At 55.9% G+C, this 15,280-nt stretch overlaps 1 protein-coding gene across 2 annotated transcripts in view; it reads right to left on the bottom strand.

Annotated features, from left to right (window-relative positions):
- SLC24A4 (solute carrier family 24 member 4) overlaps positions 1–14,887 on the bottom strand; it is a 107,382-nt gene extending 92,495 nt beyond the window's left edge. For both annotated transcript variants that reach the window (XM_036411674.2, XM_036411675.2), the window contains exons 1-2: positions 14,302–14,887; positions 12,446–12,556 (exon numbers count right to left, since the gene is read on the bottom strand). In XM_036411674.2, the coding sequence (XP_036267567.1) occupies positions 12,446–12,556; positions 14,302–14,434 (244 nt within the window). In that variant the 5' untranslated portion in view covers positions 14,435–14,887. The remainder of the gene's footprint in view (positions 1–12,445; positions 12,557–14,301) is intronic.
- Positions 14,888–15,280: the final 393 nt, after the last annotated feature.

Raw genomic sequence — 15,280 nt, 5'->3', positions numbered from 1 at the left:
AGGATGTCTGGTCGCCTTACCCAAGTGGTGACATAAATCCTCTCTTGGGACGAGGGCTCAGCCACCCCCTTGCATACCCACCACGGGGACGGCACAGAGAGACAAGCAGGAGGCGGCGCGGGGTGCCGGCTGCCCCCAGAGCCAGGGCACGGCCTTGCTTTTGTCTGCATGCGCCATGCTCCCCGTCGTAACTCTGCACCGGGACCTCTGCACAACCCCGCTGGGACTGGGCCCTGCTCATATAAAAAGTGCAATACACGGGGTGTCTCCACATGCCAGGCAATGTGCAGACGGGGCACCAAGAATGCAGGAGATCACCCCACCTACACACACCCCCAGATACGCCCCCACACCCTCCTCCAGTCCCCTGACTCTCACAGGACAGAAAAACAGTGTCTCTGTCACCCCCTCAGCTCCCTGCCCGCAGGTGCCACGGCTCCCGTGTGGGTGGAAAGGGAGCAGCTCCTGGAGAGTGGAGAGCCACCGCTCCTGCACCTCACGTCAGACATGGGCCAGACGGAGGCCCGGCCTCCGCAGGGGGGAAGGTACCTGGTGCTTGGCACGATGCAGCTACAAAGCCTGCCCATGTACCTGACCTCAGGCCACTGAAAGCACCCCCCTCGTCCATGTTCTGTCCATGACCCGGCCAGGTTCGCTCTCTCCACCCTGCTTCTGCCATTGCCATATCCTCGGCCAGGGGTGTCTTCCACTCCCCACCTGCCCAGCAAATACCCACACAGCTCAGATGCTGTGTGCCGCCTCCCGCGTGCAGCTGTCCTGTGTCCTCCAGGTCACCCGGGAGACCCTGAGTCCACCTGCCCCCTAACCTGCGGCTCTCTGGGCCGGGATGTCTCCTGGGAGGCTTCTGGGTGTGCCCTGTGGAGGATGAAATACAGGGTGGAAGCCAACCCCTGTGCCTGCTGCAGGCCTTCCCGGATGAAGGGACGGAGAGGGTCCCAGGCTAAAGGAAAGAAGGGGTGCTCCCCGAGCCCCCCTCTTGGATAAGTGGTGCCGCGGGCAGTTTACCTGCCTCTGGGAGCAGAGCTGAGCCTCCCACCTCAGTTCGCACATCGACACCTGCCACTGCCTATCCCTCGACACCTCGCACACAACGGTCAATTTGCCTAGATCGGCAATTCCCGCTGTTCTGTGCGCACTGTATGTTGGCCTTACACAATGTATGCTAAAACGGAAGTTACCCCCGCGCTGCCAGCAGTCACCTTCCTCAAACACAGACCTGCCCAGAGACCAGCCACGGCCTCCACCCTGTAGGTAAAGTCCCAAAGCCCCTGGGGTTTAAGGCTCTCGGTCCCACACACACCACAGGAGGACTCGCCGGCCTCACCCACCCACCCGTGCCCATGCTCACCCAGCGGCCGGGGACCCTTCATCTTCGTTCCCCAAAGAGCATGGGCTCTGGGGCCAGGCTGCCCAGCTCGCTCCCTGCTCTGCCAAGTCCCAGCCGGGAGGACTGGGCAAGTCACCTGACCCCTCTGTGCCTGACTCGCACCTCGTGTCGATGGTCCTGTGCCGAAGGACGTAATCACAACAAGAATGCCCACCCCTCCGCTCACGGGACTGGCACAAGGCTCCCGAGGGAGCATGAGGGCTGCCTATGTGTCTGCTCCGTGATTTTCCTCTCGGGGGCCCCTCCGATGTGATGCCGACATCCAGGACTTCTCAGTCCCCTTCTGTTCTTACCACCAGGATTACAGCTCGTCACCCTCTCCCCTGGATCACGGGTCTGCTTTGTAGATTTGAGTCCTCTGGACTGGAACGGGAGCTCCCCAGAGGCAGGCTCCGTCCACACCTACGTCAGTCCGCATTTCCCTAGAGCAGTGGTCGGCAAACTCTTTAGACAACAGAGCCAAATATCAACAGGATAACGACTGACATTTCTTTTGAGAGCCGAAAACCGACTTCTGCGCATGGGCCACGAAATTTCAATCGCAGTGGGCTAAAGAGCCGCAGTTTGCCAACCACTGCCCTCCAGGCCCAGCAGACAGGGCTGCTCCACCAGCCTTCGTCCAGAAACCAAACAGTAACCCCAGGAATGCCTTCCTCCCTGAGCACAGAGAAACGGCCCTCAGGCAGCCTCCTAACGGGGGTCGTTGGTTTACACGTGCAGGTATTTTAATAAAAATAAAACTCACCAAAAACACCACCAAAAACGAGTTAAAGGAAGTCCAAATCTCATTTGGATAGGAGACCAGGGAATGCATCTGTGCTCCAAGCCCCTCTCTCCTGATTATGTGTTCCACCAAATTACAAATGATGTATAAAAACTGAAATGAAGGTTTAGGGGGGGAAATTGGTAGCATTACATTAAAGGGGCCACATCTATGTCAAATCTTCACTACACTCTAGCCTAGGGGTGTCGAACTCAATCAGAGAAGGGGCCAAAATCTAAAATCCAGCCTAAATCGCGGGCCGAATGGTTTACTGAACAGTCATAAACTGTCATTGTGATGTAAACGCAGCGGAGTGCAGTGATGACAGCACGGTGCGGGCCACATTGCAAGGCCTGGCGGGATGGATTTGGCCCGCGGGCCTTGTGTTTGACACATGTGCTCTAGCCCATCAACTACAATACAATATATCCAATGTAGTTAACGCCCCTCGATTTTGTTATCACCTGCAACAGATGGTAAATAAGGGTTTGGTTACCCTAAGCCTATTAATTTTCTACAACATAGGTCTACACAGGGAAGAAGTATTTAAATCAACTCTTCAATGAAATAAAGGATGAGGAGGCCCCGGGAAAGGGAGTCTAAATGAGCCTCATCTTTCTGTTCTAAGTCAGACACACCACCAACAACAGGCCCTTTGGTGCCCACGAGCCAAGCACAGGCTTTTGTCCAATCCCACTGGTGGTTTCATGGCCGATTCTGAAAAAGCACCAGGTAACTGATTTCCTCTGTTTCACAAGGAAGGCGTGTTCTTCAGAGGGTTAAGCATCGACTACAGTTCTGCAAACAACAACAACATTTGCACAGCACTTTGCGCTTAATCCTTAAAAGCCGATAGGGTAAGATAGGGTAAACAGCGTCGTCACTGTGTCCATTTCACAGGTAGAAAACTGAGGCTGGATAGCCAATGTGACATGAGAAAAATTGCACACACTATGTCAGGGCCAAAACCCACACTCTGGCCTCCGAATTCAAGATCTCATTCACCAGGCCCCACATGACCAACAGAAAGAGCAGATGTAGAAAATTCCCTCTCTTTCTCTCCCTCTCTCTCTCTCTCTCTCTCTCTCTCTCTCTCTCTCTCTCTTTCTCTCTCTCCCTCCGTCCTGCACGGTCTGGGCACTCTCAGCATCAGTCATGCAAAAAAGTCAACAGCTTCTTGTCCTCAAAGAATTGATGACAAGCCAATGTAAGACCAGATATGCCTTTTTAACTCTAACTCAAAATAAAGCGAGTCCTGCACTTACCGACGTTCCCGCTCCATCCTTCATCAGAGGCCAGCTCCAAGAATGCACCCTGTCACGTGACAGACAGTTCAAGTTCTCTTTCAGAGATCATTTCACCGGCAAGAAATGTGTAGGGCACTTGCTCTGCACCGGGCACTCTTGTAAGCACTTGACACAGATGAGACATTCAGTGCTCACAGCCCTGGGAGGAAGGGACCAGATGGGCCCCTGCAGACACGTGTCCACGTGCACAACGTGCGGGCACACACACCACACAATGTTCTAGAGTAGGGGTGTCGAATCAGAGAAGGGGCCAAATCTAAAATCCAGCCTAAATCTCGGGCTGAATGGTTTACTGAACAGTCATAAACTGTCATTGTGATGGAAACGCAGCGGAGTGCAGTGATGACAGCGCGGTGCGGGCCACATTGCAAGGCCTGGCGGGACAGATTTGGCCCGCGGGCCGTGTGTTTGACACATGTGTTCTAGAGCGTAGATGCACCAGTGAGCAACACAAACCCTGCCCCAGCCCTACGGCCAGACGGTCAAGTAACTAGTTCAACGCCAAGTAATAAGGACGGGGAGAGGCAGGCCTGGAGGCCAGGCGGGCAGCTTGGCTCCAGAGTCCGTGTTCTTAACCCCTGAAGCTCTTAACCCTGGGTCCTCCTGGCTGGGTGTCCTGGCCTGTCCCAAGGCACCAACAGGCTGGAATGCACAGCCAGGGACACAGGAGCTGCTTTAGGGACAGGGCTCCCAGAGGGTGGAATGAGGGATCAGTGGGGAGAGACAGGCAAATACCTCCATCAGGATCACTGCCATCTGCCCCAAGCCATCGCTGGGCCCAGCGTCTCCTGTGAACTGGGGTGACGGCCCACCGGTGGCTTTGCGGGGCCACTGTGAACCAGTTCTCCAACTTCATCCTGGGTCAGTATCCCCCACGTCCCGGACCCCTCCTCCTTCTACTTAACAAAACAGCAAAGAGCAGAGTAATCTGACTCAGCCAAACCCTGGGTGCTAAATCCCCAACGCCTAATTACTTACCGGTGTGCCAGTGTGCCTGGATCTGAGGAGGTGTTTGTGTTCTCTCCCTGCCCGCAGCCAGGGAGCTGAGCGAGCTGCGGCCTCGCTGGTAAGTCAGCCCCACTCAGGGGGGGAGGCGCTGCTCCCAGGCTCAGAGGGCACCGCCCAGCACATGGTGCTGGGCGCTGGGCAGCAGCTCTGAGGGGCCTTCCGCTGCCACCTCCCCAGTATCGCCTCTGGGGTGGGCACCCTTGCCCCAAACCCCCAAGCTCTTTCCTCCGGAGCAGCCATGTCCCGCCTTGTTCATTTCATGGCACATCAATGCGTTACTAAAATCCCGTGGCATGCCAAAAAATAGATTTTTCTGCTGATCTGACCCCTCCAAAAAATGTGTAATTTTGATTCATTCACACCGAATGACTATTGTTGCATTGACTGCCATTTTTTTACATATATATTTTATTGATTTTTTTTTTTTTTTTACAGAGGGAAGGAAGAGGGATAGAGAGTTAGAAACACTGATGAGAGAGAAACATCCATCAGCTGCCTCCTGCACACCCCCTACTGGGGATGTGCCTGCAACCAAGGTACATGCCCTTGACCGGAATTGTACCTGGGACCCGTCAGTCCACAGACCAATGCTCGATCCACTGAGCTAAATTGGTTAGGACTGTTGTCATTTTTTTCACTTGCCCAACTAAGGAGAAGAGGTCAGAGCCCCTGACTAAACAGCCAGGTACTGCATGGTTTAACATTTCTCGTGGCGCACTGGTTCAAGGTCGCTGCCCCAGGGGTACCTGCCTCAGGCCGCTCTGTCTGTTATTTACACCCTGGCCTGTGTAGCCGCTTCCACTGTGCATCCCCCCTGGCAGGGACTGGGTCCCCTTTGGCTCCGGTGCCCACACAGCGTGGGTGCGCAGACACTCGGGCGGCACGGCGCGTTGCATTTCTCGGGCCATTACCTCGGGACCCAGGGAGGCGCCGCAGCAGCAAAGGGGGCTGTAGGCCCGCAGGCCATCGGCAGCGTGACAACCCACTGGGCAGTGACTTCCTGTTCCTTTCCCACAGGGTCGGCCACTCTCCTTTCAGGAGGCACTGCAAATTCTTCCCACACATTTCCTTTTTTTTTTTTTTTTTTTTTTAAATAAAGTGTCATGCTCCAATGACCTCTTCCCTGATGTTTAATAAAATAAAAGCCTTTTCAAGCATTTGACGTTCCTGGTGAGTCCAGCGGCTGGATCCCCGCAGCCCCAGGCAACACATGGCAACGCCTCATAATTTCCATTTTTAAATGCAGGGAGGAGTGTCCCTTCGAGTTCAAGAGGAAGCCGGGCGGGGGCTTTCTGGGCTGCTCCAGGCCCGCCTCTCGTCACGAGCGGAGAATCTGAAGTCAGGGGTAGCAGATGGCCGGCAAGGAGGAGGGATTGGTAGCAGATGGCCCGATAGTTTGGATAAGGGGGAAAAAATAACTTTTGATTGCAAACAAATCAGAAACATACCGAGACGCAGGCCCACACAGATGTTCGCTGCGGCGACGGACGGACAGACAGCCCCTGCTTCTCAGAGGGGCGCCCAGACGGCGACGGAAGCTGGGAGACAGTTCTGATCTGTCTTGTTCACCCCACTTATGAGCAATTATGCAAGGGCACAGGCTCACATTCAAACCCGATGTCTCCCCTGGCGACCGTTCGGGCACGGGGACTACGGCTGCATGCTATCGCAGTGGTGGATACATGCTGTTATACATCTATCCAAACTCACAAAATGTGCGCTACAAAGAGTGGACTGGTGTCATCTATGGACTCCAGAGCAGTTTGGGGGCAGTCATGCAGGCAGATGAGCGGTTAGAAGCCAGTGGTCCCAAATTGGAGAGGGTGCAGGCTGGGCTGAGGGACACCTTCCCCAGTGCACGAATTTCATGCACTGGGCCTCTAATAAATAAATAAAGCCTATTAAAAACACATACCCACACCTGGCCCTGCTTCTGGTTTGGCTGGGTGACCTTGAACTAGTCACTTCATCGCTTTGGTCTTCTTTTCCTGGCCTGTAACACGAGGGCACTAAGAGCGCCTGCCTAAAGGAGTATTTGTGAGAAGTCAATTCACAGAAGCACTCAGAACAGCCCCCAGTCCTTAATGCATTGGTTTTTAGCAAGGAGGGCGATGATGGCAGCCACCGTGAGCTCCGCCTGCCTTCACTCCTTCTAGCCGCCACGTGGGCTAAGGCTGGCAGCAGCCCGCGGGGCAGGCAGGAACTGCTGTCTTGCTCACTTTATAAAAGAGAAGACGGGACGCTTGGAGGGATCATGCACTTGCTCAAGGTCACACAACCGGCTCACACTTCTGTCTCCACACGCCCAGCTGCCATCTGCGAGCAGAGCCCGTGCTTGCTGGGACGGGCGCTTTTTCTACCTACTGGACACGGTGGGCGCGCCCAGTGCAATCTCGTTTTGTTGGGAGAGGGCAGGAGGAGGAGAGGGAGGGATTCCCCAAATGTCAGGCAGCATCTTGGCAGAACCGGAACGAGGAACCAGACCTTTGGTCAAGCCCCTTGACCCAACGCACAGCATGCCCATCCCAAAGGCAGAGTGATCCCACCCATGAAGGGCTGCATTCATCAGCTCCGTTTGTGACCAGGTGGGCTGGGCCAGTCTATCACCATCACAAAGGGGCTGGTGACCCTTTCCTAAGAAGCCCCCTGGGTCCCTGGAGGTTGTCGTGCCCAGGGTCCCCCTCCCCAGGCTGGAGCCTGCGTCTACCTTCTACCCTCTGGGATAATACTGACTGAACTGTGAGCTCCCCTCCCCCCCGCCCGCCCCCTGCTGAGCAGCAATGAGTTCAATTCTTGCCTTTCCTACTCAGAATTTGCTCTTACATAACTCTGATGCTTGGGGCGTGCGGCTTGCTTGTCTCCCAAGCCTGCTGAAGGTGCATTCTCACAGACCTTGGCTGGGCCTCACCTCCACGCCCACGGGCCCTGATGTACTTTTTGCAGCTCCAGGTCTCCTCCTCCCACTCATGCTTTCTGCACCTCCACTCCCCGAGCTGGGGCTCCTACAGAGATGGCTTCCGCAGCGGAGCCATCTCCTCTTCTCCTCCTCTCCTCCTCTCCTCCTAGCCCAGGCCCAATGCCAGCTCCTGCACAGGCTCCGCCCTCACCAGACCCACCACGTGACTTCACCCCAGTCCTGGTGGCTTCACCCCAGTCCTGGTACCGGATGCAAAGTGAGGGTGGATCAGAACCAGGGTGACCAGGGAAGATCCTGCCTCCAACTCCTCCAGTCTCCTGAAATGCTAGGAACCATCTTCATCTTCAGTTCTCTCTCAGGCACCCCTCCCTAAGCCCTCTTTCTTTCTTTCTTTCTTTCTTTTTTTAATAAATATATTTTTATTAACTTCCAAGAGGGAGAGGGAGAGAGAGTTAGAAATATTGATGAGAGAGAATCATTGATCAGCTGCCTCCTGCGCACCCCCTACTGTGGATCGAACCCTCAATCCAGGTATGTGCCCTGACCGGGAATCGAACCCTCATCTCCTGATTCACAGATCAACACTCAACCGCTGAGCCACATCAACTGGGCCCTCAGCCCTCTTTTCCCAGCATTCCTTCTATGAACACTGTGATGGACAAAATGTTTGTGTGCTCCCATCTACCCATCCCCCCAATTCTCATGTTGAAGCCCTAACCCAAAGCAAAGCAATGTATTTGAACATGGGGCCTTTGGAAGGTAATATGGGTATATGGGTCCCCAGGGTGGGGCCCCAGTCTGATGGGATCAGCAGCCTTCCAATGGACTCTTTGCAGCTCCAGAAGAGCCTCCAGAGACCTCCATGAGGACTGAGCAAGAAGGCACAGTCTGCAAGCCAGAACCCCAATACGGGGGAGCCCTGACCTTGGACCTCCAGCCTCCAGAACTGTGAGAAAATACTTTTCCTCTGTGCTTTATGCATCCAGGCCATGGTATTGTCCCCAGCAGCCTGAGCTAAGGTGCACAGCCACCGGGCATTCCAAAAGACAAGTGTTAAACCACAAAAGATAAAATAGACACCCCACCACCACCACCACCAAACATAAACCCACACGCACGCACGCAAGCACGCACACGCGTGCACCAATGACAACAGGGGGAACCAAGCCACCCTCTGTCCCTGCTGCTCCTTCTAAACACGGGGCAGAGGAAGGATGACCAGGTGACCCAGGGGAGGATGGATCGCTGATCCAGTCTCAGACATGGGAGGAAGCCAGGCCCACGTGAGCTAAACACCAACATGTAACATAACACCAGCCAAGGGACAAATTCCTTTTAGAGGCAAGCTCTGCAAGGTCTGCCACCCTCTCGCATCCCAAATCCTCAAAACATTAAAAAAAAAAAAAAAAATCAAACCAAGACATGTGTTTCCAGGAGAGAAGAAGAAACAGTGTTTGGCAAGACGTTTACCTCTCAACGTGTCCTGACATTTGATTGACAGTAGTTTTTCCAGTACCTACTGTACACAGACATGGTATCGTCTCTGGAGTAGGCCGATAAGAAAAGAACCAAAGGCAGGCTGAAGCCAGAGCATGGGTGTGTGTATCACTTGGTGGAAGGGAACTCATTTAATTCTAACAACCCTATGAGGTGGATTCAATTTTCACCCACCTTTTACAGAAGGAAAACCTGAAGCACACGCTGTGGTTTTAGAAAGCAAACAAGGCTTTCACCTTCTAGAGTCTACTTGGAGGAAGCAAGCCAACAGGAAAAAGAGGGATAGAATTCTTGCCTGCAAAGAGCTAAGCCAGAGAGCCCGGGACTCGGAAGCAACTTGGGTTGCATGACCAGGGCAGGCCTGGGGATGCTGCAATGACAAAGGGGAGCCCACCATGGAGGATTTGGGGGGAGGGGGGGGGTGAGCCAGTTTCCCAGAAGCTCTGAAAACTGGCCACAGAACAGGTCCATCTCTGGTTCTGATGTCACGAACTGGGGCCAGAGCCAGGGCCAGGCATCTGTATTTGTCAGAGCCCACAGGTGTTTCTCACCTGCAGGCCAGGTGTCAGACGCTGTCCTCAAACACTCCGGGTGCCACTCCTGCGAGATGAGTGGAAACTCTTTGGTTCCTGATCTGGACTGAAGGACTGCGTCTCCCCCAAATTCCTATGTTAAAGCCCTAACCCCCTAATGTGATGGTTGTTGGAGGTAATTAGGGTTAGATGAGGTCATGAAGGTGGGTGGGGTCCCTATGATGGGATTAGTGCCCTCCTAAGAAAAGGAAGAGACACCAGAGCTCAGGCCTTCTCCCCACAACGTGAGCAGCTTGATGATAAGAATTGACTCTCACACATGCTCATACTCCCTACCCAGTGCCCCCACACGATTGTGAAATGGGAAGGAGGCTGGATATTCTCCCAGCCCAGAGACCAGGGGCTGGCAGGGAAGACAGGCCTCAGCCTACCGGGACTGGGAGGAGAGCTGGGGCTTGTGCAGTAGGGATGGGGGTAGGGATGGGATAGGGACTAGGGGGAGGCGAATGCAGTGCTGTGTGAGAGGGCAGGTACATGGGATCTGGAGCCAGAACACCAGGGATGCTCCCACCAGCAAGAGATCTTGGAAAGTCACTACACTTCAGTGCTTCTTGCTCCTCATCTTTGCAGAAACACTCTAAGAATTAAAGTGCTTAATATTCAAAATACACTTTCATTCTATCATTTTACCAATATTTACTGAGTCCCTTCTGTGTACAGGGCCCTATTCCAGAAACAGTCAACACACCATAACACAAGTGTTAATTATTGCAAAAAAAGGTTGCTGATTCCCCTCCATTTCCTCTCCGGAAGGGGCACAAGTCCAGGCCCTCCTGCCAGGTAGGACTGCCTGCTCCACAGTTAGTGGGGTTATTTTTTTTAAAAAACATATATATATATATATACTTTTATTGACTTCAGAGAGGAAGAGAAAGAGAGAGAAACATCAATGATGAGAGAAAATTACTGACCGGCTGCCTCCTGCACAACCCCACTGGGGATCCAGCCCACAACCCAGGCATGTGCCCTGACCGGAAATCAAACCTTGACCTCCTGGTTCATAGGTCGACGCTCACCACTGAGCAACACCAGCCAGGCTAGTGTGATCATTTTTCATCAGAGAATTCACTGAAAATTCAGGAAACAGTTGAGCATAGGAGACTCTAAGAAAGGGGAGTTTATCTAAGCCAATTTGCCCAGTCCAAGACCAAGTGCACCATGAGCTAGAAACCAGTCAAAACTGCACCAACGCCAATTTTTTTTTTTTTTTTTTTTTAGAGAGGAAGGGAGAGAGAGAGAGAGAGAGAGAGAGAGAGAGCTAGATGAATGATGAGAGAGAAATCATTGATTGGCTGCATCCTGCATGACCCACACTGGGGACTGAGCCCGCAATCCAGGCATGTGCCCTGACAGGGAATCAAACCTGGGACCCTTCAGTCCACAGGCCAATGCTCTATCTACTGAGCCAAACAGGCTAGGGCGCCAACCCCAATTCCTTTCCCAGAAAAGCCCTGTGTTCCCTGCCTGCCTGGTGCTAATTAGCATCTCAGGTCACTGGAGTGCAAGGACGGCCTTGTCTGTGCGCCCATGTCAGTCCGGGGCGCGTGCACACACGCACACACACACACACACACACACACACATTTCTGGCTGATGAAAGGTGCCCTGGGGGAGGTTAAATGACAGGGTGGGTACCACTGCTGCTGAGTCACCAGGATAGGTGAGAGTTCAAAGTTCAAAGGGAATTCTAGTTGCTTCTCTGCAAGCCTGTGCTCACCTGCCCTCCATGCCCACCTGTACTTCTCAGAAGAATCCTGGGAGAAGGGAAGGAGATGGTGTAGAAAGCAGGCTTGGAGGAAAGGCCCCAGCCGCCCTGTGCACATGGAACCACCAAACATGCTAATCGCACTGCCTAGGCTCCGAGGAAGCCTCACGCCACAGGTTCCGTGACTTAGGCAAGTCGTGTGTCCCTCCCTGACCCGTGAAACGCAGCTGAGACCTGCCTGTAAAAAATGAGCCACCGGACGACGCCATTCAAACCTGCTCCTTGGCCCTGGGGTTCCATTTCCTCTCACACAGCCCCACCCAGAGTCTTACCAGATTCTTCCAACAACCCCGAGCAGGCAAGCACGAGTCTGCCCATTTCACAGGCGGGAAAGCAGAGGCCTAAACACATCACGTGACTCACCAGCAACTCAGTGGAAAAGCTAAGTGGTATCCACCTGTCATAAAGCCTCATTTTCTCAAAGCCTCCAAATACATCACCCCACCGGGTCCTTCTATCAGAGACCACCACGCGCTGGCGCCAGAGACACAGCCCAGGATGCCCTGCAGAGGCCTGGGCAGTTTCCCTCCGCCCCTCTGCCTGCCAGGAGCACTGTCCCCTCCCGGACCCTCCCCTCCTCTAGCAAAGCCTGCCTGCGGAAGGACAGGGACCAGCTGTCATCCCTGGGTCCCAAAGCCTCCACCCACCTCCAGACGTCTCAGAAGGAACATGGAAACTGCTTCCAGGGCAGGCAGCACTCATCCCTGAGCTGAGATGACACCCCAGAAACTCCCACTTCAGAGAAGGGGCCCGGGACCCCGAGTCTTCCCCTGCAGCTGCCCTGGCTGACAGGTCTTCCCCAGGCGCCATCCATCAGAGCAGCTGGGCTTGGTGCCCCTAGAGCTCCAGCAAGTGGGCACAACAAGAAAAGACGCCCGGGCCAACAAAATCAAGAGAGTGGGGAACTCTGAGCCTTCGGAGCATTGTGAGAAAATGAAAATTTAAAACTCTTGAATGTGACCTTTTTCAGATGTTGGATAAAGAAAGTACTTGAGTTGCTTAGCAGCACAACTGATCAACATGTGTACATTACCTTGAGATGCCCTCCCGCTCGCCTCCCACCCTGGTGCATAAAACCCCCTTTCCCAGCTCTGGCTTCACTGGCCACACAGGCCCGGTCTCCAGGCCCAGCTGAATGCCGGGGGCGGGAGGGGGTGTCGGAGGAGGGTGAAGAATCTATTTCTTACCAGGATCTGTGCAGTTCTTAGCTGTCTGAGTCCCATTCAGCGGTGCCATCAGCTTTCTGTTTCTCCACGAGGCGGGCAGAGCCTGCTTGCTTGCAGAAGCTGTCTTGTGCCCTGGGTTGGAAATTAAGTCAACAGACACCATTAGGCCAAGGTGGCGCCTGCATTCTCACCATGACCTCACCTACCGGTCATCTAGCCGCAGCAGCCCTCTTTGACTACTTACAGCCACTGTACGGAGTGATACAATGATTGGAAACACAATAGATATCACCTACAGTCATCTGGTTCCCAGATGGAGTCCATTGTCCCCAGCCCCAGGTGGGTCAGCGTGTGCTCTGACCTTGGCCAACATCTCTCCTTTTTTGGCCCCTCCCAAGGGCAACAAAGAGTGTAGAAAAGCGAACGGGAAGTTCTCTGCTAGTGAAGATGCTCAGGTGCCCCAGCTCTAACCCAACCCAGCTCTGCAGGGCCTGCACATGGACAGGAAGCCAGCAGGCAGGTGGAGAAGATCGATGGGGTCTGGCCCAGGGCTTCTCACGCTTGAATGTGACAATGACCTGGGGACCCCGGTAAAATGCAGATTCTGGTTCGGATTCAGCACTAGCCGGCTCCCAGGAGATGCTGACTCTGTTGGTCCAAGGGCCACACGGAGGACCACGTGAGGTCACAAGTGTGAATGGCAGGGACCACACGCGGTTAAACTCCTAACAGCAAGACCTGATGCAGCAAACACGGGCGATTCTCACTACGGGAACTTTACAGCATTCATGTACCTCTCCGATGCCTACAGGGCCTCAGCGGGGTGACAACCCTTCTCCAATGCTGATACCTAAGAGCCTCTGGGGGTTTTGTTATCTCTGGTGTGTAGTTAAGGGGGGAAACACATCACCTCGCCCCATTGCAAACCACCGGGTATTAAGATGTGCAAATAACCATTCTGGTTTTGTTGGAAACAGTGGCCGCTTAACCTTACATCCTCAGTCACTGAGTATGGGTTTGAAGAGCAGTATTCTTTTTTTTTTTTTTTTTAACTTTAATCAAGTTCCAGCTAAATGTTGCCTGTCCCTCACTATAAACCTCTCTACATCGTCCCTTTCTCACTGCTCCAGAAGGTACTGCCTCTTTATGCCGTGTCCACTTTGCTAAATCACCTGCGTTCTTCATATTTTTAAAATGTGAAAAACAAAAGGCCCCCAGCATCCCATTAAAAATGGCAATGTGGGCCAAGTGGGTGTCTCCTGAAGACTCCAGAGGGGCTCCCATGCCCACTGCCACCACCCGATCTTTTCTTTTTTTGTAAGTTTCTCCTGCTCTCCACCTCGGATTTGCCTTTCCTATGGGACTCGGGTGAAGGAGGTGTGGGCTGTGCCCCAGACGCCAGAGCTCCTCCCCGGGGGATGAGAGGAGTTGGGAGAGCGATGCTGGAACATGGCAGCAGCCTCCGGGGAGGGAAGAGGGGTTCACAGCCTCTGAATGGGGGTGTTCCGGGGACGCGGAGAACAACCGTCTCCGCTCCGCAGCGGAGGAAGGCGGACCCCGCAGGTCAAGGGAGCCCACACCTGGACCCCGGCCGCGCTGCCCATCCCCGCACACCCCGGACACAGATTCCTAGTAACTCCACCGGCGGCTGCGTCCGGAGCCCCCGGGGGCCGCACGCAGCTCGGGGACCCGGCGCCGGGGCTCGGAGCGCCGCCACCAGCCCTCCGGGGTGCGCGCTACCTGCTCCGCGGGGAGGGGACTGCGTGGGCCCTTGGGACCCACCTGACGGGGCAGGAAGGGGCGACATCTCGGAGCTGCCCGAGGCTTCCCAGCCCGAGCCCCCCAACTCCCGGTTCGGCCCGCACGCCGGCACCTACCCGGGCTGCCGAAGAGGCCGGGCGCGCAGCACGCCAGCGCCAGCACGGCGCACACGAAGCCGATCTGCTGCAGCAGCAGCTCTCGCCTCCTGCGAACTTTGCGCGGCGGCCGGAGGGGGCCTGGCAGCGCCATCCCGGAGCGCTGGGGGCCGGTCCCGGGGGTGCGGAGGCTCTGCCGCCGGAGCGCTGTCTGGGGTCCAGCGGCGCCGCTCCGCTCAGAGGCGAGGGTCCCCGGACCGGAGCCTCATGCCCCGGAGGAAGGTCGGCGGGGAGCCCGGGAGAGGCGGCGGGCGCGCGGCGTGGCGGAGCTCAGAGTCCCGCTCCGGGCGTGCGCGCCCCGCGCACCATGGCTCCGTGGCGAGGAGGCGACGCGGGCGCGGTGGCGGTGGCGCTGGCGGCCCTGGCTGGCAGGGCTGGCAGGGCTGGCGCAGTCCCGGCGCGGGAGCCGCTACCTGGCAGCCCGGGCTCGGCGGGCTCGCGGGGCCGCGGCGCCGGCTGCCTCACCTGGGGCCGCCCCCGGGGAGCACTCAGTGCGCCCCCGCGTCCCGCGCCGCCGCTCCCGCTCGCAGCATCCTCCTCCTTCTCCTCCTCCTCCTTCTCCTCCTCCTCCTCCTCCTCCTCCTCCTCCTCCTCCTCCTCCTCCTCCTCCTCCTCCGCCTCCAAGTTTGGCCGCGGCAGCTCCCCGAGGAGCCGGGCCGGGCGGTCCAGGGCGCGCAGGAGGCAGGCAGGCCGGGCGCGCAGGACCCGCGACCTCCGCTGCGAGCGGCCTCGACGCCGGCCCTCCCCGGGGCGCGCTCTCCGCGGGAACTTTCTCTCCGGCTGCCGGCGCCTGCGTCTCCAGGCCGTGGCGCCTCCCGCCTGCAGCTCACGCCTCCCTTCCCCTCCCTCCCGCCCGCCTCTCACCCCCTGGCAGCACGTGTACTCCTCCTCCTGGGCGCACTCGCCCGCTCCATCACCCTCCTCCTCCTCCCTCCTCCCT

This window comes from Pipistrellus kuhlii, unplaced genomic scaffold (genome assembly GCF_014108245.1).
Source record: "Pipistrellus kuhlii isolate mPipKuh1 unplaced genomic scaffold, mPipKuh1.p scaffold_m20_p_41, whole genome shotgun sequence".
Classification (NCBI taxonomy): Eukaryota; Metazoa; Chordata; class Mammalia; order Chiroptera; family Vespertilionidae; genus Pipistrellus; species Pipistrellus kuhlii.
This window is presented reverse-complemented; position numbering and strand designations above follow the sequence as displayed.